Source organism: Doryrhamphus excisus, linkage group LG5 (assembly GCF_037039965.1).
Source record: "Doryrhamphus excisus strain RoL-2023G ecotype Guam linkage group LG5, RoL_Dexc_Guam_v1.1, whole genome shotgun sequence".
In the NCBI taxonomy this organism is placed as follows: Eukaryota; Metazoa; Chordata; class Actinopteri; order Syngnathiformes; family Syngnathidae; genus Doryrhamphus; species Doryrhamphus excisus.
In genome coordinates, this window is record NC_136361.1 from 6,347,501 (window position 1) to 6,375,094 (window position 27,594).

Genomic DNA, 27,594 nt, shown 5'->3' on the forward strand with positions numbered 1-27,594 from the left:
CCCTCACCCAGTCGTCCCCCTGCGTAGCACCCCACCACCGCCTCAGCCTCAACCAGGACGCCTCTGGCTCGAACTGTTCTTTGTCGCACAGCCGCTCGCGGGAGAGTTTCCACAGCATGCGGCGCGCCTCCTCTGTCGACGAAATTGAGGCCATGAGGCCTGACTGGGACCGGAAAAACCGGCGAGCGAGTACACGGCTGGGAAGCACTGGTGCGAAAATCAATCACCCCCTTTTCTTACAGTCTTTCATTGTGACCTTCATTGTGTTCTCAGGTGCAGTGAACAGTAAGTCCAACATACTGAACTCCACGTCAGACTCTGACCTCATGCGGTACCGTGCCATCTCCAAAATTCCTCAGATCACCCTCAACTTTGTGGATTTCAAACCAGACCCACTCATCGCCCTGCCATCAGGGGAGATGGACATCATAGCACCTTGCAAACTTATCGACCGCACGCACAATGTAACCGAGAAAGTCACACAGGTAGGCTGACTTTTTTATTACTGTGCAATGCAGGGGTGTTCAAAGTGCAGCCCGGGGGCCATTCTCGCTTAGCATATTTGACCTATATCAAAATGGCCCCCGGTGGACAAGGTTTGGACACCCCTGGTTGTACTCTCTGGTCATAATAAAAATGCTTACGTTTATAGATGGAATTTTCCGAGAGTGTGTGCTTTTGCGTTGCGATTGGTCATTTGTGACCGAAGGTGGGAAGAATGAGTCATGAGCCAACAATAACAAGATGCTTCTTGTTCACTGACTCATTTTTTCACTGTCGAATGAACTGCTTTGGATGTGTGATCACGTTGATGCGTTTTGAATGTATTTCAACGCGCTTTTGTTCACTCTCTATTTTTGGCTCTGATTCACAGATGCTAACTTGCTAAATCATGTTTGTATATTGTAGTGGTGCCACTATGACAACTCATCACACAAGAGCATTTGCAACCTACCAACAATAACATAAAATTTGTATTATTCCCTTACTCAAATGCAAGTTAATTTATAACGTTCATTTAATGTTACTTTTTTCAGGTTTTTATTATTAGCATGCTAAGGTTAGCCTACTAGTATTTTTTTCCCCATTTTCATAGGTAAACACTACAATATAATGCTGGATATTAGCATGCTAACATTAACATGTTAGCACTGTGGACATGTTTTTTATTATTAGCATGCTAAGGTTAGCCTACTAGTATTGTTTTCCCCATTTTCATAGGTAAACACTACAATATAATGCTGGATATTAGCATGCTAACATTAGCATGTTAGCACTGTGGACATGTTTTTTATTATTAGCATGCTAAGGTTAGCCTACTAGTATTGTTTTCCCCATTTTCATAGGTAAACACTGCAATATAATGCTGGATATTAGCATGCTAACATTGACATGTTAGCACTGTGGACATGTTTTTATTATTAGCATGCTAAGGTTCGCCTACTAGTATTTTTTCCCCCATTTTCATAGGTAAACACTACAATATAATGCTGGATATTAGCATGCTAACATTAGCATGTTAGCACTGTGGGCGTGCTAATATAAACATAGTAACATTTTAGCCGTTTTAATGTGTCAACACTTATATAACACTTAGCACTACTATGCTAGGTGCAAATGCATTAGCATGTTAGCATTGCTACTATGCTAACATTCGCATTGTGCCATTTTTAGCCAGTTTCATAGGTAGACACTATAATCCTAGTGTTAGTATGCTAACGTTGGTATGTTAGTAACGATAGCAAGATAACATACTTGCATGTTAGAATTGCTACTATGTTAACATTCGCATCGTGCCATTTTTAGCCAGTTTCATAGGTAGACATTATAATCCTAGTGTTAGTATGCTAACGTTAGTATGTTAGTATCGATAGCAAGTTAGTATTGCTACTATGCTAACATTCACATCGTGTCATTTTTAGCCACTTTCATAGGTAGACACTATAATCCTAGGTGTTAGTATGCTAACGTTGGTATGTTAGTATCGATAGCAAGATAACATACTTGCATGTTAGCATTACTACTATGCTAACATTTGCATCATGCCATTTTTAGCCAGTTTCATAGGTAGACATTATAATCCTAGTGTTAGTATGCTAAGTTTGGTATGTTAGTATCGATAGCAAGATAACATACTTGCATGTTAGCATTGCTACTATGCTAACATTCACATTGTGCCATTTTTAGCCAGTTTCATAGGTAGACACTATAATCCTAGGTGTTAGTATGCTAACGTTGGTATGTTAGTATCGATAGCAAGATAACATACTTGCATGTTAGCATTGCTACTATGCTAACATTCACATTGTGCCATTTTAGCCAGTTTCATAGGTAGACACTATAATCCTAGGTGTTAGTATGCTAACGTTGGTATGTTAGTATCGATAGCAAGATAACATACTTGCATGTTAGCATTGCTACTATGCTAACATTCACATTGTGCCATTTTTAGCCAGTTTCATAGGTAGACACTATAATCCTAGGTGTTAGTATGCTAACGTTGGTATGTTAGTATCGATAGCAAGATAATATACTAGCATTTTTTGTCAATTTTCATGAATATCAACGTAAGCAGACGCTTAGCGCTATCATGTTAGGTGTTAGCATTCTAAAGTTTAATTATACTAACATCTAGGATTTTCAGAGATTAGCATGCTAATGTTAACATTCTTAGAATTCTTTAAATGTTTAAAACTTTCCATGTTTTCATGGTCGAAAAATCGAAATATAAATGTTGTCCTTTCTCATGACCTCTCAACTTCTCAAGAAAATGTTTGAAAATCTCACACAATCATGATGAAAAGAGCAATAAAGATTAAGTTAAGCCCTCTGTCAGGGCATTCTACAGAGAGTTACTAAAGGGAAATGGGAATGGTTTTATCCGATCATGCTCTTTTTTCCCCATGTTTTTTGTCCTCAGGAACGTGAATAGAAAATAATCCAGGGTTGATGATATAACACAATAATGTAATCATGGTACAGTAAGATGGCACAGATGGCATAGTCGAAACACAAACATCAACCCCTTTATGTGGATGTGTACATAAGTGTGCATTAATCCGTACAATGTACTGTAGTTATGTTCCAGCAACAGCTGTGTCTGCAAATGTTCTTTTTAGACAGAACATAAAAAGAATGCAATCAGCCATATGTCACATGTATGCATTGAATGCAATACTCAATATCTGGAAAACAATATCATCATGTTTGGTCCCTCATTGGTCTTTGATGGTCTTGGGCTATGATGGTCTGTGTGTCACAATGCTGAATACCATGCTTGCCAGTATATTGGTGGTTCAAAAAGGACAGCTGTAATGTCAGCTCAGGCCTGAAGATGGTAGCAAATCACTATAATGCTCGGCAGCACATAGAACAGTGAATAATTTAAATGTGTGTTGCTGCTCCTGTACCAGAAACGGCAATTGCAATATCTTCTTCTTCTGTTCGATACTTTTACCGCTACAGGTTGATCAAGTTAGTCCCTCCTCTTCTATGATTTTGTGTATGCAAAGACATGGCGGCAGGTTGGTTCAATAAAGTCTTTAAATAAAAAAAAAAACAAGCACAAATGGAACGTATCGGTAAGTAAGTACCAAAGTACCAAGTACCAAAATAAGAAAGAATGCTAAAGGGTTGCACATTTAGCATTTTCAGATGGTAGCATGCTAACGTTAACATTCTTACAGTTCTTTAAATGTTTAAAACGTTCCTAGTTTTATTGGTCAAGGAATCTAAATATAAATGTAGTCCTTTCCCATGACCTCTCAACTTTACAACCGTCAACACTTGAAGAAATATTTCAAAATCTGACACAATAATGATGAAAAGAGCAATAAAGATTAAGTTAAACAAAAAAAAAACAAGCACACATGGAACGTATCGGTAAGTAAGTACCAAAGTACCAAGTACCAAAATAACAAAGAAGGCTAAAGCAAACATAAAAGTCACCATAGGAGGTGGAAAACAACGACCAATGTATCAAACGTACAGGTTTGCACATTCAGCATTTTCAGATGTTAGCATGCTAATGTTAACATTCTTAGAATTCTTTAAATGTTTCAAATTTTCCATGTTTTCATGGTCAAGGAATCTAAATATAAATGGAGTCCTTTGTCACCATGGGAGCTGTAAAACAACGACCAATGTATCAAACACACAGGTTTGCACATTCAGCATTTTCAGACGTTAGCATGCTAACGTTAACATTCTTAGAATTCTTTAAATGTTTAAAACTTTATATGTTTTCATGGTCAAGGAATCTAAATATAAATATAGTTATTTGTCACCGTGGGAGGTGGAAAACAACAACCAATGTATCAAACGTGCAGGTTTGCACACTCAGCATTTTCAGAGGTTAGCATGCTAATGTTAACATTTTTAGAATTCTTTAAATGTTTCAAACGTTCCATGTTTTCATGGTCAAGGAATCTAAATATAAATTTAGCCCTTAGTCACCGTGGGAGGTGGAAAACAATGGCCAATGTATCAAACATACAGGTTAGCGCATTCAGTCACTAACCAAATAAAATGACAGAAGACAAAATAATGGCAAAAATGACAAACCATCATGCGGAATATGAAAATAATGACAGTCGACATGAACAAACCAAAATCCAGCTCACATACACTCTACCGTTACAGATCTCATTTAGCATTCCCAACACACACACACACACACATTACCATACATGGAATTTGCTCAGACGGCCCTTGGGTTCGGACACCCAGAGTCACCAAGAACAGAGTGATGTTCTCTAGCGAACAACCCGGGCGTTTAGATGCAATGGAGCCATGGATGGCATACACCACACCCAGCAGCAAAGTGGTAGGAACCCACCCACCGTCTTTGAGGATTTAACCTGGAGGTTAGACGTTTGAGTAATAATAAAAAACTAATAATATTGTTGTCAAGGTGGGCATGTGCTGGAATGACAACGTGTACAATATTGTGTATAAAAATGACATTTTTAGTGTACCTTTGTACGTGTGGGCTCAAGATCCTGAACACTTATCAGAGAAGGCTTGCTGTGACATCATAAGCATTACATTAAGTGAAATGTAGGTTGTGTATATTTATTTAATGAGTTGCCGTTATGGGAAAGCTTTTACAAGCCCAAGGAGGAGATCTCTGCGGAGAAGTCTGAAGCGGTGTTTGGTATCTTGATGCAACTTTAAGTCTACTGTGGGTGTGTCTTGTATAGTATTAGTGGATATATATTTCTTGACATTTGCTAACAAATACATCCAGTTATACTATAATATATTATCTGGAAGGTATGGATTGTTAATGGACACATTTCATTATATTTTACTAATTTCAGTCATAGGGCTGCACGGTGGTACCCAAGTGTGCAGACCTCACAGCTAGAGGACCCAAGTTCAATTCCACCCTTGGCCATCTCTATGTGGAGTTTGCATGTTCTCCCCGTGCATGCGTGGGTTTTCACCGGGTACTCCTAACATGCTAGGTTAATTGGCGATTCCAAATTGTCCATAGGTATGAATGTGAGTGTGAATGGTTGTTTGTCTATATGTGCCTTGTGATTGGCTGGCGACCAGTCCAGGGTGTACCAAGCCTCTTGCCCGAAAACAGCTGGGATAGGCTCCAGCACCCCCCACGACCCCTCATAATTAGATACACAATAATATGACACTCACTGTGCTACAAGTCCTCCACATGCTTATCACCTGATTCAAAAAGCCTTGGTTGTTTAAGAATGTAAGTCTGTCCTTCATTGTCAGATTTTTGCATCAATCATCTTTTTCAATTTCTCTCTAAGCCGTCCATTTCCCATAATCCATTGCGTTTTGAGCAACACATTAATTAGGGCGCTGCGATGACATCAGCCCCCCAATTTGAAATAATACAGAAACTGATCATATTTATTCATGTATCTATACTGTACAGACTGAACTTAAAAATGAAACCAGGAAAATGCAAAAACTGTAGAGCATACAAGCATATTCAAGAGTCAAATTGCATATTGAGTACTATAAATGTGTACATGTTGGTAGATCTCCATAGAAATGAAAACCTCTTGCATTCTCCCTGACAGCAGAGTTCTTATAAAACGCACTTCTGCCACCTAGTGGTCATGTTTTTGGCTACTACTCTGAAATACGAACATGTCCACATATGTGAAAGCTGCCAAGTCGAACGTCTCGAGTCAGCTTCTGTTTGGAAGAATGTGAGTCTGCCCTTCATTGTCAGATTTTTGCATCAATCATCTTTTCAATTTCTCTCAAAGCCATCCATTTCCCATAATCCATTGCGTTTTGAGGAACACGTTAATTGTGGCGCTGCGATGACATCAGCCCCCCCGATTTGAAATACTCCAGAAACTGATCATATTTATTCATGCATCGATACCAGGGGTGGGTAAACTATGGCCCGGGGGCCACATCCGGCCCACCAAGTGTTTGAATACGGCCCGCCCAATCTTTCCAAAGTATTTCATTTAAACTCAACATACAACCTGGCATCATGGCCTGAGCCAACCTTTTGATGGTTTTATCAATTTCGTTTTTTGACATGGTCTGTTGTTTACAAAGTGCTCCTGAAAAAAGGGACACGAGCACATAATAATAATAATAATTATTATTATTATTAGATTATTATTAGATTATTAGATTATTATAATTATTATTAGAACTATTCTGATTATTATAATTATTATTAGAACTATTCTGATTATTATAATTATTATATTAATGCTAATTATTATATTAATTATATATAATATTATTGTTATATTTGCATATTTTACATAATATTAATATAATAATTATTATTTTAATTTTATTGTAATTATTATAATATTTTAATATTTTTAAAATATTTAAATATAAATATAAAATAATAAATAATAATAGCAGATTGCATGACAATTTTACAGATACAATAATACCAGGTGGACTGTTACGTGTAAAATATATAGTCTGCCCCCCCCCGTAAATTTTGTCATATCAATGGGGCCCACGAGTCAAAAAGTTTGCCCACCCCTGATCTATACTGTACAGACTGAACTTAAAAACGGAAACCAGGAAAATGCAAAAACTGTATTCAAGAGTCAAATTGCATGTTGAGTACTATAAATGTGTACATGTTGGTAGGTCTGCATAGAAATGAACAGCAGAGTTCTTATAAAATGCACTTCTGCCGCCTAGTGGTCGTGTTTTTGGCTACTACTTTGAAATACGAACATGTCCACATATGTGAAAGCTGCCAAGTCGAACATCTCGAGTCAGCTGCTGTTTGGATTTCTTCCGCATCCCGTCGAGGCAGCCAACAAGTTTGGCATCAATTACTTTTGCCCTCTGCTGGTTGCTACAAAGTAATGCAATTAACTCAGCTATCCTAAGTGAATTTATCACCACCATCCCTATGCAACAGCCTGTGGTGATCCGTTAATTGACTTTCCAGGTATTAAACCTGTGATGCTATAATGGCGCTGGTCTATCACATAGCATACACTCTTTATGGTGTTAACAGGTATTTTTAGCAGTGCCACATGTTTTTTCTACTTTTTTCCCTCTTTAAAGAAAGCCCCCTTGGCTGGACACGACTCTAATGTGTCACTGGGCTTGTTATGGTGAGATATTCACCTCTGGCAAAGTCTGAACCCAGCACTATGTTTGTGAACTAGGGCAGAAATTAGTGAAAATGAGTGCCTTTTCATCTCTACAATGAACGGCGCCCTCAGTCTACCTGGAGGAAAAGAACTTCATTTATTCTGTTTAGGGCACTCAATGATTTCCAAGACGAAGATTGCTTGTTCCAATTATTCCTTAATGCATAACTATATCCTTGTCTGGAATAAAGAAAGTGATCTTGCTCCAGTATAAAACAATCAGGCCACTATAGTTTGTACTTGTACCCGTGTCCTCTTTTAACTAGCAGATTTGTTCTTGCTGGGTTGCAGTTGTCAGCATGTCAGCATGGTAATACTGTAATGTTGGCGAAAAATGCTTACATGTTGTGGCACCGATGCCGAGTCCTGTCAGTTAAATGGGCTGGAATGGAGTCAAGGAACATGTGACACACTGAACCTGCAGGACTGTCATTTAGTTGCCCGCATGGTGGCCTCTGCCTTATACCTCAAACTGATTGAGTGTTTCCCCGATGCGGGTTCAATGACCCACAGAGAAGGAAATCGAGATGTGCGAGTAATGAACAAGTTGTTCAAAACATACTGAATCGGGACTCACGGGTGCTCGTCTTTGTTGACTTATTCACTTACTCAATCCTGCTACCGCTAGCTAAATTAAAAGAAATTATACCAGGTAACAAGATAATTTGTGTTACTGTAACTTAGTTCGTACAAATGTTTGAGGATTGGGTCCTCGCCTCAGTTTTGAGTTTTACTGACTCATGGGTTGACGAACACTCAAGATTCACTGGGTCATGGGTGCTTGACAAAAAACTCTAGATTAATTTACTTACTGTTGCTCAATGTAGACTCGTATCTCACTGACTAACAAGTTGACAAAGACTCCAGTTTTGCTGACTCATGGTGCTTGACGAAGATTCAAGATTCACTGACTCACAGGTGCTCGACAAAGAGTTTCACTAGCCACGTTTACATGGACCCAAATATTCCAATTCCATTCGGGTTATTTGCTCAAACGGAAAGAATGTAACCTTTGTATACACCTCATTCCGAAAGAAAAGTGCCAATCCGAATGAATATATAATCGGATTCACAGGGGTGGAATATTCCTTTCTCCAATCCGATTGACGTATCTTGTACCTGCTCAATCGGAAAGTTGTCAGGGTGCGTTCTTTCAGCATATGCTCAGCTGTGATGTAACACGCAGACATCTCTCAGGTTTTGAAAATGGCGGCGAGCAGTCATCACCGGACTACAGTGGAAAGTTTGTTTTTGATACAAACTTAAAAGAAATTAACGTTCAAGTTGCTGCTTTAAAAAAAGCGTAGCAACTGTCCCAACAACTGTCGTAATCACACGATGATTCATGTGATGTTGTTTACGTTTTACTGCGTATCTCACTCACTCACAAATACTCTACTTACATTCAGGATTCACCAACTCCCAGGTTGACGAAGCCTCAAGGTTTGCTGACTCACGGTGCTTGACAAAGATTTGAGATTCACTGACTCACTGGTTGAAAAAGACTCAAGTGTCATTGACTCCCAGGTTCTGGATGAAGACTTGATTTTCACTGACTGAAGGTTTGACAAAGACTCAAGTTTCACTGACTCATGGTTGTTTGATGAAGGCTGGTTGTTTGATGAAAACTTGACTTTCACAAAGTCACAGATGCTTGACAAAGGCTCAAGTTTCACTGACTCACGGTTGTTTGGTGAAGACTCGAGTTTCATTGACTCTTGCCTTGACGGAAGTTTCACTGATCGATAGGTTGACACTCAAGTTTTACTCACTTAGACTCACGATTCACCAACTCCTGGGTTGACAAAGACTTGAGTTTTGCCGACTCATGGTGCTTGATGAAGATTTGAGATTTACTGGCTAACTGGTGTTTGACGAAACTCAAGATTCATTGACTCACTGGTTGAAGAAGACTCAAGTTTCACTGACTTGTGGTTGTTTGATGAAGACTTGACTGTCACAAAGTCACAGATGCTTGACAAAAACTCAAGTTTCACTGACTCGCGGTTGTTTGGTGAAGACTCGAGGTTTCATTGACTCTTGCCTTGACGTAAGCTTGAGTTTCTCTGACCAATAGGTTGACAAAGACTCAAGTTTCACTCACTTAGACTCAGGATTCACCAACTCCTGGGTTGACTTGAGTTTTGCCGACTCATGGTGCTTGATGAAGATTTGAGATTTACTGGCTAACTGGTGTTTGACGAAACTCAAGATTCATTGACTCACTGGTTGAAGAAGACTCAAGTTTCACTGACTCGTGGTTGTTTAATGAATACTTGACTGTCACAAAGTCACAGATATTTGACAAAGACTCAAGTTTCACTGACTCACAGTTGTTTGATGAAGACTCGAGTTTCACTGACACGTGGTTGTTTAATGAATACTTGACTGTCACAAAGTCACAGATGTTTGACAAAGACTCAAGTTTCACTGACTCACAGTTTGATGAAGACTCGAGTTTCACCGACTCTTGCCTTGACGGAAGCTTGAGTTTCATTGGCCAATAGGTTGACAAAGAGTTGACTTTCACTCACTCACAAATACTCAACTTAGACTCACGACTCACTAACTCGACTCAGGGTACTTGATGGAGATTTGAGATTCACGGCTAACTGATGTTTGACAAAACTCAAGATTCACAGACTCACATGTGCTTGACAAAGATTAGAGTTTCACTGATTCACTAGTTGAAGAAGACTCAAGATTGAACGACGACTTGAGTTTCACTGACTCAAGGGTTTACAAAGACTTGAGTTTCACTTACTCACAAATGATTCTAGTGTCACCGACTCACAGGTTGACGAAGACTCGAGTTTTACTAACTCACAGGTTGACTAAAACTGGCTTTTGCTGTCTCAGATGTGCAACTTTTTATAACAGGTATTATAACAGATGACTTGGAATGAATTTTAATTAATTAATTTCTAATAAATTATCATTTATTCTACTAAGAATGAAACACATTTCAAAAACTGCCATATACGTATAATATATGACAAATAAATACATTCAAAATATAAATTCTTAACCCCGCCCTTCTCTCTTCAATTGCTAATGTTCAATCATGAAAAAATCCAGGTTTTAGCCTGAAATACGTCTCAAACATTTAAAGTTTATGACATATAAAGATACTCAACACTAATAGATCAGAAGCTAAAAAGTCAGTCACTGCACACTGACTATGGTGCGTTCAAGGTCCACCAAACAAACAACAAAATCTCACCACAAATTCGCACAATCTGCGAGTTTGATGCCCGATTACAAATATGCGGTGATCCGCTGTGTTGTTAATCTTTGAGCAACAGTATACTGTATGTTCACTCGCAGCCTCAGTCAATCGATCACATGACTCAAACTGCTGTTGTGACTCGGATGTCTCACTTTGACACATTTTACAAGAAGTGATAGACAAGATCGTTGCGGATGTCATGTAAAAAAAAAAAACCTGCAACACCTTGGCAAATATGTCCCCTGTTCGGCTTATAGGAGATAATCTATATCTAAGTCATCTATTTCCCCTTTCCGCCTTCCCCAAACAGCATTAAGCAGGCATTGATTTTGCCATTTGCAACGCTCTATATAACATTGGTTGTTCTCAAGTAAATTGAAAGAACACCATGACGTTGTCCCGCAATTGATTTGAGATGAAATGGAAAATGTTCCATTATTAACATGAGACATATTACCACTAACCTGGCACCATAAGGGACACTTTAAAGTTGTATAGATTCAGCTATACATGTCAAATTCCTGGAAAAAAAAACATTTAAAATGGGCTGCAAGACTTCTAAATGCTAATGCTAACAGATCAGCAGCCACTGGTGACTGAAAAGAACCTTTAGCCTTACATTTATGATATTTATGTCATATGCCTGATCATTTTTCAAATGATAAAAAAAGACGAATTTTTTACAGTGGGGGCCACATAAATAAAAATATAATTGGTATAGGTCAGGGGGGCCTAAAGTGTGGCCTGGGGGCCATTTGCGGCCCACAGCTGTTTGTTTATTAGTGTACAGCGCATGCTAAAAATATAATTACACAAGAAAACAATAGAAAAATCAGTAATATTTTACAAAAATGACATCAGAATCTTAAGTAAATAATAAATATTTATATACATATAAAAAATTTAAAAAGTAATATATAAAAAATATAAAATAAAAAGATATATAAAAATATTTAAAAAATAATATATAAAATAAAAAGATATTTAAAAATATATAAAATAATATATAAAAATATATAAAATAATATATAAAAATATATAAAATAATATATAAAAATATAAAATATATAAAATAAAAAGATATATAAAAAATATATACATATAAAAAACAGCACATTTTTAAAAGTCATTATAACAAAAACAGCAAATAGCATTGTAATTTTTTGGAAACATTTTGAAAAAAGTTACAATGTTACAAGAATAAATTAAAAATATGATGGGAATAAAGTCATAATTATGAGAGGAAAATTTACAGGAAGAAAGTCTAAATAGTTGAAGGGGATAAACAGCAAAATGATTTTTTTATGAAAATAAAGTCAAAATATTAACACAAAAAAGAGCTATTCCAGTGAGAAAAAACAAGTTGTACTTTTGTTATTATGGGAATCATGTCATAAAATATTACAAATTTTTTTTTATAGAGATTATTGAAGAAGAAAGTTGAAATATTTTTTAAAAAAACTGCAAAAAGTGAAGTTGATACTAATAATGTGCTTTTTCGCCAACACTTTTCTTGAAATACAGTAGTATGAAGAAGTTTGGGCATCCCTGATAATTTTCAGAATTTTCCAATATAAATCACTGATTGTTGGAATCAGCCATTCCAGTTAAATATAACATATAGCAGACAAACACGGTGAAATGAAATTTATAGGATTTACAGAAAGTATGCAATGTTAATTTAAACAACTTAAATTTTTCCACATGTGGCCTGAGTGGAAAAAGCTCGGACACCCCTGGTACAAGGAGTGGGCACGTTGATGCATTTTGCACGTTAAAGATGCTCCAACCAGTCCAATGTATTGTAGGTCATACGTATTATGCTAAGCTATTTGAGAAGATACAAGAGACAATAAATCTTGCATGAGATGAAGAAATAAGATCCAACAATGAGAGGTCACACAAGGCCACATGTTCATTCTCTCCTCCATCTTCCCTCTCGTCACATTTTAAACCCCTTCCTATTGTCTTTCTTTTTAAATTCTCTCATTTTTGCACCCCTTTGCCTATGATTTCTTCTCCCACTATGCTATGTTGCACTGTGACCCATTTCCTTTGCCCTGGCCCCATTAATCACGTTGCTGTTTGGCAAGGCTGGCGCTCTGCCTGGCTAGTCCTCCTCATCATAAGTAATTGAATCAGAGAAGGCTAAAAAAGTTTCATAAAAACGCAAACATTGATTTGTTTTTCATGTCCATGTGCTTTTATAAGAATGGGTTCCTTTTTAGGACTTACGATGTGTAGTGTACAAGGACAACCATGTGTGGCACATTGGGCTTTCCCATATATTTATTTATTTATGGCGGCCCCCAACAATTATATATACTGTATATTGGATCGCTACAGAATTATTATTTTTTGGCTTTATATAGAAATGTATCAATGTATGTTGTAAGTTGTCTTCAAATTTAAATACGGTCTTTCTGATGTTCTTCAAGACGAGGGTTCGATTCCACCCTCGGCCATCTCTGTGTACTGTAGTGTTGTACATTTCTCTGGGTATTCCGGTTTCCTCCCACATTCTAAAAACATGCTAGGTTAATTAGCGACTCCATATTGTCCATAGGTATGAATGTGAGTGTGAATGGTTGTTTGTCTATATGTGATTGGCTGGCGACCAGTCCAGGGTGTACCCTGCCTCTCGCCCGAAGACAGCTGGGATAGGCTCCAGCACCCCCTTGACCCTTGTGAGGATAAGCGGTAGAAAATGAATGAATGAATGAATGTTCTTTAATTATGTTTATTATGTTTTCTGTTGGGCGGCAAGGTGGTCGTGTGGTTAGCGTGCAGACCTCACAGCTATGAGACCAGGGTTCAATTCCACCTTCGGCCATCTCTGTGTGGAGTTTGCATGTTCTCCTCGTGCATGCGTGGGTTTTCCTCCCACATTCCAAAAATATGCTAGGTTAATTAGCGACTCCAAATTGTCCATAGGTATGAATGTGAGTGTGAATGGTTGTTTGTCTATATGTGCCCTGTGATTGGCTGGCGACCAGTCCAGGGTGTACCCCGCCTCTCGCCCGAAGACAGCTGGGATAGGCTCCAGCACCCCCGCGACCATCGTGAGGATAAACGGTAGAAAATGAATGAATGAATGAATGCTGTTCTTCAAGGGAAGTCCTGAAAGGACAGTTAACAAGGAGCTTTGTAATTAACAGAAATACTGAAAATAATCAAATTTTAGCACACTAATTTTTGCAGAATTGTTGTCATTCAGTCACATTGAAGGGTTTTCCAGCATGAAGCGTCTTTTTAAGGTCATACCACAGCATCTCAATAGGAATCAGGTCAGGACTTGGGCTAGTTCACACCATTTTGTTTTTTAAGCCATTCAGAGGTGGACTTGCTGGTGTGTTTTGGATCATTGTCCTCCCACAGAACCCAAGTTGGGTCCAGATTGAGGTTCCAAACAGCTGGCCCCATTTTTGTGGTTCTATTTATCACAGCTGAATGCAGGTCCTGAAGCAGCTTAACAGTCCTAGACCATCACACTACCACCAACCATATATTTCATACTGTTGCTATTTTGTCAACTTTTGTCTTCTCAGACTACAGAATATTTCCTCAATAGTCTTGGGGATCATCAAGATGTTTTGTTGGAAACTCTGCCATGCAGGCGGTTTTGCCCAGTGTCTTTTTTATGGTGGAATCATGAACACTGACCTTAACTGAGGCAAGTTATGTTAAGTTAGGACGTTGTTGTGGGGTCTTTTGTGACCTCTTGGTTGAGTCATTGCTTTGCTGTCATTTTGCATTTTGGTTGGTCAGCCACTGTCAGGTTCAAACTCCTGTGACACTTTTAAAAACACTTAAATACAGAAATACAGAAGAGACATACAATAATATTCAAAGTTACTCTCAGCAAGGAGAGTGAAACAACATACCCAGTGACATGCCGCTCCACTCTGAGTATGCACTTTATTTTCTCTTTCGGGGGTCCCTACTACATGGTCTTGCAACTGTGGGGGGGGGGGGGGGGGGGCAGTTGCACGAGCTGTATTTGTTTGTCTATGTGTGTGTGTGTATGTGAGAGTAATTGCTTTTATTGTTTTATGAGTTCTTATCTTGACACATTCTTGCAGGATTAACATAAACATGTGCAGGGTCGCTGTTGGCGCATCCAGGCACCTCCAGGACCTGGGGGTCGCTGGGGGTCTCTGGGGGTCTCTGGTCAGGGTCACGGGAACATTCCTTCTTCAAACACTTTCTATTGCCTAAGCAAATGGATATACGTAAGGGTGATAACTAACACTATATTCATTCTATCTACATTTTATTCTAACAGCCACTTGTTGGTCGGCCCCTCACTTTTGGCCATTTGTGAGTGGGGGGCACACACTTTTAAAGCTTGTAACCCTTATGGTCCGACCCTGTGCACACAACTGGGCTCGAACCATGGCCCAATGAACGAGAATCAAAAACATTAGGCATTGTGCTAATCGCCCAAACTGTCAACTCAATATTCAGTACGACTCTTAAGTTACACAACAGGAAGTGACACACCCCATTATCGCATTAATATTTTGATTCCAGTTTTGTTGCAGAGATTTGGGACGTCAACGTTGAGAAACAGAGGGGGAGTCCACGGTACTTATGTCTCGTTATACAGAATGCGCCCCCAATTTGTTGTTCATTTGACTCGGAAGAATCTGAGTTCCCTGAGATGCACTAGTTCTTGTGTTGTACAATCTGACTCCAGAGGGTAGATGAATTCCTCCCAGATCAGTAGCAGTAGGCGAGCCAGTCAGGAGCCTTCCTTGGACCAATCCATCATGAAGTCAGCATGGGGATGGTGGACAGTGAATCCGACTCATTTCAGGAGTCAGTGGAGTGAACTGAGTATAGAACCGTGGTAGTATATCACTGACACACAAGCATATACAGATGATTACATATACAGATATACAAATATACAAATATACAAATATACAAATATACAAATATACAGATATACAGATATACAGATATACAGATATACAGATACAGATACAGATGATTGATTATATTGACATTGGACGGGATCCCCTTACAGTTGAGAAGTGGTCATCATTAAATTTGAGACCCCAAAGGGTAATTTACGCTAGACATTCGTCCATTTATGTTGATTTGTCGACTAATCAATAAACCAAAAGAAGTGGCGGGTCAACGATCTTTTCTTCTTCTGCGATATACTTCCCAGTCATTCCTTCTCCTTGTGGAAGCATGCGTCTTCCCAATACCAATTTCCATAACACCCAAAAGACTGATCCCAACCGCCAAAGCTCGGACAACAGAAAGCAGATACGTTAGCCCAAGAATCTACAATCCAGTCACATATGGTGGCCTAACTCGCCCGGCGCTGCCTCCGTGTTTGCTGTCTTTCATCCATCAGTGTCACACCGCTTGCAACTTCACTTTGAATGACCTGTTTACACCAATGTCCAGTGGTTGGAGTTCTTTTGTTAACCCAAGCTCCAAATTCATTTGCTTCACTTGTTATTTTGGTCCAACAGTCAATCAAGCAGAGTGCTTACCAAAGTAGCACAATTTTTTTCCAGAATTTGGAACCTTATAGTTCGGAAAATACTTTATTTTGATGTAAAACAACCAAATTTCTGTTGTTATACTTGTTTAGATATACGAGTTGTCACGAAAACAAACAATATTTGTGTCAAAGTTCATGAAACCATCCATTAAAATAACTCCAATGCTACCTGACACATAACTCCATCTTCTGCGAGTAGTCAATAGTAGCCTGGGATTGAAGGAAATGGGAAAAATCTAAAATCTAAAATCCACAAGGTAGCCAAACTTTTGCCCCAATGAGATTTGACTGCCGGCGATCTGTTAGACCAGTGGTTCTCAAACCACTTCTTTTGTTAACCCAAGCTCCGAATTCATTTGCTTCACTTGTTATTTTGGTCCAACTGTCAATCAAGCGGAGTGCTTACCAAAGTAGCACTAAATTTGTACAGAATTTAGAACTTTATAGTTCGGAAAATACTTTACTTTGATGTAAAACAACCAAATTTCTGTTGGTATAGTTGTTTAGATATACGAGTTGTCACGAAAACAAACAATATTTGTGTCAAAGTTCATGAAACCATCCATTAAAATAACTCAAAGGCTGCCTGACACATAACTCCATCTTCTGCGAGTAGTCAATAGTAGTCTGGGATTGAAGGAAATCGGAAAAATCTAGCCAAACTTTTGCCCCAATGAGATTTGACTGCCGGCGACACAACAATGATTTGATTTAAAATTCATTCAAACTAATAATAATGGACACCAAGTTATTGGCAGATTTCCAAGAAATTAATCAGTCTTTAATATTAATGACACAAAATCCATACAGATGATAATGGAAGCGATGCATTCTATATTGACATGGTATCATAGACAATTGATGCTTCTAGTTGTTGGTGTGTGGATCTGAACTTTCTAAGTCAACCATAAGGTCAACACTAAAGTGTGAATCAATAGCTGACTCATTGTGTTACATCTCTCTCTAACGCTACCACACACACACACACACACACATTGTGATTACCTTTCGCGGTTCAGCAGATCCTCTGGAGAATACAAAATCTCTCCAGAGATTAGCGTGGTGGTGGCTCCTCTGCGGCTGACAGAATCTGGAAGCCGAGGCTGCCATTTAAACCCAGTCATTATCTATGACCCTCATCCAGACCTTGAGCCCCAGAGAAATACCATGGTAAATACCAGCAGAGCTGTGTTGTAACTAGACATTATTTAACACAGCAGCTATACGCTACTCAGAAGATGACACCTAGAGAAAGACATTTGACAGGTGAGCTTTATCTTTCTACACCCGAGTCTTTCGGTTTCATTATATTGCTACATAGTAGGGCTGTCAAATGATTCAAATGTTTTGTCAGATTACCGTAAACTCCAGATAATTTATGAGTAAAATCAAATCTCATGACATTGCCGTTACTTCATAACTACTACTACTACTAATTGTTTACATACTGTGTCACTCATGAGTCACAACAAGCTTGACAACCCATTGGAAATCTCGGGAGGTCATTATCCAGTATGTAACAGTCTGATTAATGGTGTCAACACCAAATTCATCTCACAGCGACTTAACACACAAACGTGTTCAAACATCTACCAATATGATTTTGAAAAAACAAACACTCAAACACAAGTTTTCCCATAATCAATTGAGTTTTGAGCAACACATACATTGGGCACTGCAATGACATCAGCCTCCCTCTGGACTCTGGGTCCTCTGGCTCATCTATGTTGCTTGTCCTCCAATAAACTGCTCGTTATGCAGGAATGCATGATAGGTATATGTTAAAATGTATGTTAAATGTATATTTCCTTGGTACTGTTTGGGTGTTAAGTTGCTGTGTGATGAGTTTAATGTCGTTTGTAAGATGACACTGAGTCAAAATGCGCTTCTTTTATTTTTTTTCTCATGATTGGCTCCTGTCAAGTCTGCCTGGTCCCCATGGAGTTGTGCATGAGTTGTGAGTTGTGACGTGGACATGTGCAACGTACACACTTGCTATTCTTGGGTATAGTTTGGTTAGATTTTTTAACAGTAAAAGACAATAATAAAAAATTGTCAAGTAATAAAAATTTATATCTGAGGTGGACATCTTTTTAACGATCTTTAGTGATAAAATGAGTGTGTGTAGGGATTCTCCATTGTCTGCCCATTGGCTTCTGTGTGGACCATCTGCACAAGCAGCTTGCACTGTGATGCTCGCAACACAAAGGACTTCATGTTCAACTGCGTGCTAACAAACAACAGCGTGCCCTAAAATCCCATACATACCTGCACCCTCAGGTTGATAAATGCATAATCCTGCCGTCCAGGCAAATGTGCACAGAAAACAATACATTGAAGCGTCCCTATATACGGTGAGAAATAACCCGCTCGTTCTTATTTAGGTTAGCTTATTTTCTCAATCGAGAACTGCTGAGCACACCGCTTTCCAAACGAGAAAAATGACCAACCCATGCAGGAGTACCATAGTAATTGGTTGTCTCATCTGGTGTTGTCCTACTACTGTCTTACCAGGATTATTAAGAATCTAAATGCCGCGTCTCAGCACTCATGAACTGCAGCAAGGGCTCATGGGAGATTATTGGCAACACACCTGCTGTGGAGAACTCATTTCTCTAGGAGTTAAACTCAGTGGGAGTCTTAGTTCGCTGCACTCTTAGTTGAAGCGTTGGTTGGTTTTGGTTTTGATATCGGTTATGTCATTGTAAACATGAAGGGGCATTGAATTATTCATTCATTCATTTTCTACCGCTTATCCTCACGAGGATCGCGGGGGTGCTGGAGCCTATCCTAGCTGTCTTCGGGCGAGAAGCGGGGTACACCCTGGACTGGTTGCCAGCCAATCACAGGGCACATATAGACAAACAACCATTCACACTCACATTCACACCTATGGACAATTTGGAGTCGCTAATTAACCTAGCATGTTTTTGGAATGTGGGAGGAAACCAGAGTACTCGGAGAAAACCCACACAGACATGGCCGAGGGTGGGATTGAACTCAGGTCTCCTAGCTGTGAGGTCTGCGCGCTAACCACTCGACCGCTGTGCAGCGTATGTATATATACAGATGTATTTTATTTTATTTTGTATTGGTTTTAGTTGTTTTGTTGTACTCTGAATGTGTTTTTTAATGTTCAAACTAAACTAAACTAAACTAAACTAAACTAAACTAAACTAAACTAAACTAAACTAAACTAAACTAAACTAAACTAAACTAAACTAAACTAAACTAAACTAAACTAAACTAAACTAAACTAAACTAAACTAAACTAAACTAAACTATCCATCTTTAGTACAGTTGCATTCATTTAGAAATGTATTTCACAAAATTCAAGCCCAAGCCCAGTTATTTACCCAATAGCACACACAACAGTGTGTGTATTCATTCATTCATTCATTTTCTACTGCTTATCTGAGCCAATCACAGGGCACATATAGACAAGTGGGATTGAACTCATTGCAGCCTTGGCTAAATGCATATGGCTAAATTTGTGTAAAAGTGAAAATTATGCTTGAAATATATGTCATGTTTTTTTTAGTCGGGAACTGATATTTACCTGAAACTTACCTACGTTCTACTGCTGATTACTAAAGAACCGAAAAAGGTAGAAAGTAACTTTTTTTGTGTGATGAAAGCCGGGAGTCTAATCTGTCGTATGCCAAATTTATCCTCACGAGGTTCGCGGGGGTTCTGGAGCCTATCCCAGCTATCTTCGGGTGAGAGGCGGGGTACACCCTGGCCAATCACAGGGCACATGTAGACAAACAACCATTCACACTCACAGTCACCTATTAACCTAGCATTTTTTGGAATGTGGGAGGAAACCGGAGTACCCGGAGAAAACCCACACATGCACGGGGAGAACATGCAAACTCCACACAGAGATGGCCGAGGGTGGAACTGAACCCTGGTCTCCTAGCTGTGAGGTCTGCGCGCTAACCACTCGACCGCCATGCAGCCCGGCATTGAACTATTTAGTTTATTTAAATTGGTAGCAGTAGTTACGCTGTGCATGTGTTAGGTTGTTGTTGTGTTAAGTGGCTGTGTGACGATTATTGTGTTCTTTCATGACAGCGTTAGTCAGACTGTTTATGTCGAGTAATGACCTCCTGTTTGTTGAGGAGTTAGTCACTTGGTTGAAACGTGATCCCGGACTGAATATTTGATGCTCACCCAGACACTACATGTAGCGGGCCCCCCGGTTGAGTTGAGTTTGAGACCCTTGCCTTATACCCTTGTGGTTTGAGTGATGATTGTCTTTGAAATGGCTGCAGGGCAAGAAGAAAAGCAGAAAGGGTTTATATGAAAAAAATCAAATAAAGCCACATGGAGCAAAGGCTACAGTTCATCTCAGGGACATGTCCCTCAGGGTAATTTCAGGACATTGACACTGTGGCTCATAGCCACCCTGCTGTTCATCAAAAGGACTTTGGGACACCAGAGTCAGCCCTGTTTAAAGAAAGGTTGTACAGCAGGCATCCTCTGTTCACATTTTGCGGGACTCCTTCCATCCCTCCATCCTTCCATCCGTCCATTACTTAACTCTGCAGGGAAAGCATGCAGTTTGAAAAGTAAAACTTTGAATCTGCATCGCCAAGAGACACAGTGAGCAGGGATTTTGATTAGCTACAAATAGAACAATTCTTCATTATGTGTGTGTGTCGCCCTCATAATAGCTTCTCATCATGCTGCAAAGATCCGATTTGGGGTTTAGCAATCTGTCCGGCAACAAAACCTATTAAATAAAAAGGTTAAATAGTTGCTTTTTAGCAACTATGCAGTTTAGAGACTGTTAAAAAAAAGTGGATGTATTTTGCTTCTTTGCATGTTTTTTTTCCCCTCTCTAACCCATGACCAAATAACACCATGAGCAGCACTAGCCAGTGAGCTAAAAGCTCTGTCATTCCATTTTCTGTGCCTACCAGATAGTGCATGTAATTGGGATTCACCTATTCCGACTAAAATCAAGAAATACCGAAAACGTTGAATTTACATGACGTGATCTGCATATTAACCAAGCTATCGTGACAGTGAGGATTTACTTTTATAACATAGTGACACAGCTAGATTGACAGTGTATTGTATGTTATCACATACTACAGTATTAATTGGCCCTGTACCCTAGAAACCGCCCATGAATGATACGGGAAAAGGCCGAAATACTGTGTCAAAGCCCAGGGCAGTGATACTGATAAAATATAGAGTTTAACCATGTCCAGTATCAGCCCCCGTAGCTGTCCACTCAGAGCGCGCTGCTCTGGTATCGTGCCCGTGAAACAACCAATCAGAGAACAGCGCACGAGCGCGAACACACAGCGTTTGTTTTGCTGCCGTCTGTGCTCTGTCAACATGTCAGCGGTTGACACTCCCGGCGAAAGACAAATAGGGAAAATAGCAAACAGAATATTAGACATGGAACATTATATCACCATTAATGAGGAGGACACTCTTGAAATGGTTGAAAAAACTACAAATGCAAATACAAGTCGGAAAACCAAGGGCGACCTCGAGCTTTTTTCTGAATGGCTCATCAACTGCAAGAATGAACAAAGACTGGTAGAAAGTATTCCCCCGCCTGTGTTAGACAAATACGTGTCTATGTTTATTTTATCAATCAGAAAAGAAAATGGGGATGAATAGGAGCCTGATTCTCTCAAATCAAAATTCAACTCTCTGGCACGTTACATGTAATAAACTGAAAATTTTCTGGAAACAAAATGGTCTTTTCATTAAACAGTACGTGATAATAAGCTCATGATTAAATAGTAAGTGATAATAAGATCATCACATGTTTTGTCTGGTATCAGGCCAGGTATCATGCCCCCGCGTGCCGCGTGATACTGACACTTGGGGCCGTTGCTATATGGCTACAGCATGTATGTAAAATGTTGTTGGAGGATTTTTGATGTTTTTTAGATGGCTTTATAGTGGAATAAGTGAATCCTAATTCTGTGGATTTCCAGCACACAATGGCGGAACCAGAAATGTTTCATTGGAGTGGCCAAGGTGAGATCAGTGCTCACTTGACAGGAACCGAACAAAGTAATCATCAAAAACGTACCTTGATGGGCACAGTACCAACACAAAATAGGTAGCTCTCCTCAGCTTCCCCACTTAAAATTGTGTGCTGCAGTGAAATGCATCCAAGCCGAAACAGTATTAGAATAAAATGTACATAGAATGAATACAGCGTTAGTTATCACCCTTATATCCATTTGCTTAGACAATAGAAAGTGTTTGAATGTGCTGAAGAGGGAATGTTCCTGTGACCCTGATCAGAGACCCCTAGCAACCCCAGGTCCTGGAGGTGCCTGGATGCGCCAACAGCAACCCTGCAGATGTTCATGTTAATCCTGCAAGAGTGTGTCAAGATAAGAACTTATAAAACAATAAAAGTAATTACTCTCATATACACACACGCATAGACAAACAAATACAGCTCGTGCAACTGCCCCCGTCCCCCTTGGAGTTGCATGACCATGTAGTAGGGACCCCCGAAAAGAGAATAAAAAGTGTGAGCTGCATGTCACTGGGTATGTGGTTTCACTCTCCTCGCTGCGAGTAACTTTGAATATTATTGTCTGTTCTGTATTTCTGTATTTAAGTGTTTTTACAAATGTCACAGGAGTTTGAACCTGGCAAACGGTGATTAGGCTGAAGTCGTGTTCTGCACCACAGAGCCAGGTTTGTCTAAAAGTTGTTGGGGTGCCACCAGGGTGGCCCGGGGTCTTCTTGTCTCACATAAGGCTTCTGGATGATGGGCAAAATTCCCCCCAAAAATGCAGTTTTCTTGAACAGCACATGCGTCAATGGAGGGTTTCTCCAGCAAGTGATTTGAATTGGGGAGGTGTTGATCATAGTGACACCCCAAGTTTGACACCCCTGTTTTAAAGCATCAGAGAGTGACGTTCACACAACACACTATCTTCAGTGTTATCCTACGTTTTCCTTTCTGACGGTGTTAGATATTCATATCTGCATATTACATATTTCTCCTCAGTTTGTGATATTTAGTTCTTGTTTACCTTTGGTGCCGAAATGTATATTTTTGGAGGTGAATGTCAAGCGTCACCACAGATTTTGGAAGGGGAGGATCCAGCCATAATTCAGGCTTTACACATCATCTGTGCACTCCGGCCCTGCATATTCCAGGGCTTGAACCCGCGACCACATAGTCCGAGTGCTAGCCAATGAGCTAAAAGCTCTTGGTTGTGAACTTGTTGTCCAGCGCTGCTCTTCAGGCATCGGGGAGTGAAGTTTACCCAAGTTTACCCAAGCTGCCATCTTTTATACTTACAGTATGCTTACAATATTCCATGTATTCCAAAACTGTATTTTCTGGCTTGACTGTTCATGCAATGAGAACACAGAGTTGGGGGGGTCAGCTGCAGTCTTTCCTGCAGACCATTGGGTCCTAAACTGGCACCCTCAGGACCGCACGCCCTTGTCCTTGGCAGCGGCCGCAGTATACCAGATGGTGATGGAGGTGAGGATGGAGTCTAGGCTCCGTGATGGTGATGTACAAAATTGCACCATCATCATGACTGACAGGTTACGCTTCCACAAATGCAGCAGGATGTACTACGTATATCCTCTGCGGTGCCTTTGGTGCTGCTCCCACTGGAGGTTTCGCTGTGGAAAATGTTATTCACTTGGGAATGAGGCAGGGAAAAAACACATTGTTTGTATTGGTTGTAACATCATTACAGTAAATAACCTGCTGTTGACCTCAATTAGAATATTTCAACTCACTGGAAGGATAGCAGAAGTATTTTTTCCAAGTATTCTATATGAGAGGCGACAAACACATGCGGGGCAGTGGAGGTGACATTCACAAAGTGATTTCATGGCAACAGCGCAAACAGAAAATGCTCAGTCAACGCTAATGGTTCCAAAGACAAGCAGGGACACTTTAAAGAAGATTTGGCATGTTTAATCCTCTGTGCGAGTATTTTTTGATGCTTTAAGAACTTAAGTACGTACTTTACCCAAAAGGTCATTGTGGTTTTCCAAACATTAGCAACCTCTGCAAGTCGTTTAAATGTTGTACATGTGTGGTATTATAGTGTTTATACAGTACAGTCGACCAAGTCCACAGCCTTCTACAGCTTAAGTCGACCCGACCCAAAAGTTTAAGTGTACTTTAAGTGTACTCAAAAGTTTGGGATCACTTGCAAATTTCTTTGTTTTCCATTCATTTTCTACCGCTTTTTCCTCACAAGGGTCGCGGCTGTGCTGGAGCCTATCCCAGCTGTCTATGGGCGAGAGGCAGGGTACACCCTGGACTGGTCGCCAGCCAATCACAGGGCACACAGAGACAAACAACCATTCACACTCACATTCACACCTATGGACAATTTGGAGTCGCCAATTTTGGGAATGTGGGAGGAAACCGGAGTACCCGGAGAAAACCCACGGGGAGAACATGCAAACTCCACACAGAGATGGCCGAGGGTGGAATTGAACCCTGGTCTCCTAGCTGTGAGGTCTGCGCGCTAACCACTAGACCGCCGTGCCGCCCCCTTTGTTTTCCAAAGAAAAACAAATTTTCATGCATCTCACAAAATGTTTTTTCCATTCCCCCTGTGTACCGAATAGACAATAACATCCTCTTTCAAAATGTGTTTATTCCGTTCTTGCAAGCCGAATGAGTCTTGTAAAGGTCTTCCTTCATAAAAATGTTCCCTGTAAAAAAAAAAAAAAGAACTTGAGGTGGCTGTCCATCTGTCTTTCGTTCCCTGTACTAGCTTCTTCTAATGTAGTCTTCATCTTTTGGGAAAAAATTTAACTTACAATATCACTCGGATACGATGAACATCCAGCAGCAACACAACATTTTGGTATGAGTATTATTTTGATGAAAAATATACAGAACAAAGTCGACAAAAGAAGCGTTTGTTTTCCTGGCTTAACTGGTGTTACTTCCGGAAATGATGCTTTGCTGGAATAATGAATTCATCATGGCTGGTGCCATAAACTATAAATGTAATTTTTGTGAATTTACCATTCACTTTCACAATGCAAACAATGAAGAACATAATTACTTGTAATATATAACATACACTACTGCTCAAAAGTTTGGGATCACTTGCAAATTTCTTTGTTTTCCAAAGAAAAACAAATTTTCATGATTTTCACAAACATTTTTATCCATTTCACAAACAATTAAAATGAATCAGATTATTTTCAAAGAAGGATGTACATTTTTGCATAGAGGCCTACTATCATCAACTGTCAGTCCTCTGCATCAATCTCCTGGTATGGCTGCTAATCCAAGTTCATCATTTTATAAAGCTAATAGATTATTAGAAAAGCCATCTAAAAAATCTAAACTAAAACTAAAATCTCTTACCATGCTGTTAACTCCCTTCAGAGAGCAGCACAAACTGGGTCTAACAAGGACATAAAAACGATGCACAACTGTGCAAGAAGACAAATAGCAGTTGGCAAGCCCTTTCTTCCCCACCCTAATATGCCAGTATCTGTCTGTATGCCCACAGCAGTGTAAAAGTCATATATTGGGGAGTCATATCCAGAAATGATGGTTTCCTGAAAGTATGAAAGTATGAAGTAGTAATTTTGGGATCACTTGCAAATTTCTATGTTTTCCAAAAAAAAAAAAAAAAAACACCCATTTCATGCATTTCAAAACATTTTTTTTCCATTTTACAAACAATTAAAATTAATTAGGTGACTTTCAAAGAACGATCTACATTTTTACATAGAGGCCTACTGTCAGTCCTCTACATCAATCTCCTGGTATGGCTGCTAATCCAAGTTCATCATTTTATTTAGAATTAGAATTTTATTAGAAAAGCCATTTAAAAAATCGAAACTAAAACTAAAATCTCTTACCATGCTGTTAACTACTCCCTTCAGAGAGCAGCACAAACTGGGTCTAACAAGGACATAAAAACGCTGCACAACTGTGCAAGAAGACAAATATCTGAGAGTGTGTAGTTTAAGGCAAAGACGCCTCACAGGTCGTAAATAGTACCCGTCAATCACCAGTGTCAGTATCAACAGTGAAGTGGCGACTTCAGGATGCTGGACTTCCAAGGACTGCCAAGAAAAAGCCATATCTCAGACTAGCCCAAAAAAAATTCCAAGTGATCCCAAACGTTTGAGCGGTAGTGTATATGGAGTTTAAACCGCCTTTTGTATGGTGACAGATGATGCTTTGTTTCACTCCTGATTTCTTAGTTATCCTCAGCCTTCGCCAATACTGTGAATTATGTTGGGAAAACCAATGACAGATGAAGAATTGGAGTGTTTATTAGCATACTGTAATTGTGTCCCATAAGACAAATCTTTTGTTGACCCGGTCGTGGCAGTCAGTGTGGGGACAAGCAAATTGTTCACACCAACATTATTCAAAATGCTTTAACATCATTTTAAGTGTGTCAAAAGACAAAGTGTGATGGCTTAGCATTATTTTTTTACAGTGGTGTCATTTTTTTGTATTCCACACACACATACAAAAACATGTCCCAGAAAAAAACATTCACTTCAAATCAACGGTTTTCTAGGAAAAGCTTTTAGTCACTTGAGACCTGGGGCGTTTTATTGTATGACATTCAACCTCAAAAGCAAACCTTTCACTTTTTTAATGAAGCAACTGCGAAAAGACATTTACAGTGTAGGCTTACACACATAATATTGATGTTTTTCTCTCCATGTTAGTTCACAATGGTTTATGATTATGATTGTTTGGTTGGGGTGTTTTTTTTTTACTAGACTATGTATTGTAGGATGATTATTAACGGACTGGTTGCTATTGGCACATGGTTGGGTGCCTTGGGCTGGATGAGGGTGGTTGGCTATGGGGGTTGTTGGTTTTTTCTGTGTTTATAAGGATTAATGTATGTTTTTGTTGGGATGAGGTTGGAATTTTTGCAGTTAGGAGGTGGGACTAGATTTCCCACTCCCGTTCGAACATGTGTACGTTCATATTCATTCATTCATTTATTTTCTACCGCTTATCCTCACGAGTGTCACAGTGGGTGCTGGAGCCTATCCCAGCTGTCTTCGGGCGAGAGGCGGGGTACACCTTGTACTGGTCGCCAGCCAATCACAGGGCACATATAGACAAACAACCATTCACACTCATTCATACCTATGGACAATTTGGAGTCGCTAATTAACCTAGCATGTTTTTGGAATGTGCGAGGAAACCGGAGTACTCAGGGAAAACCCACACAGACATG

At 39.5% G+C, this 27,594-nt stretch overlaps 1 protein-coding gene across 3 annotated transcripts in view; it reads left to right on the plus strand.

Annotated features, from left to right (window-relative positions):
• Positions 1-27,594, plus strand: part of kcnh2b (potassium voltage-gated channel, subfamily H (eag-related), member 2b) — a 365,920-nt gene that overhangs the window by 238,594 nt on the left and 99,732 nt on the right. For all 3 annotated transcript variants that reach the window (XM_058059603.2, XM_058059604.2, XM_058059605.2), the window contains 2 exons: positions 1-210; positions 274-485. The exon at positions 1-210 is cut by the window's left edge and continues 119 nt beyond it. In XM_058059603.2, the coding sequence (XP_057915586.2) occupies positions 1-210; positions 274-485 (422 nt within the window). The remainder of the gene's footprint in view (positions 211-273; positions 486-27,594) is intronic.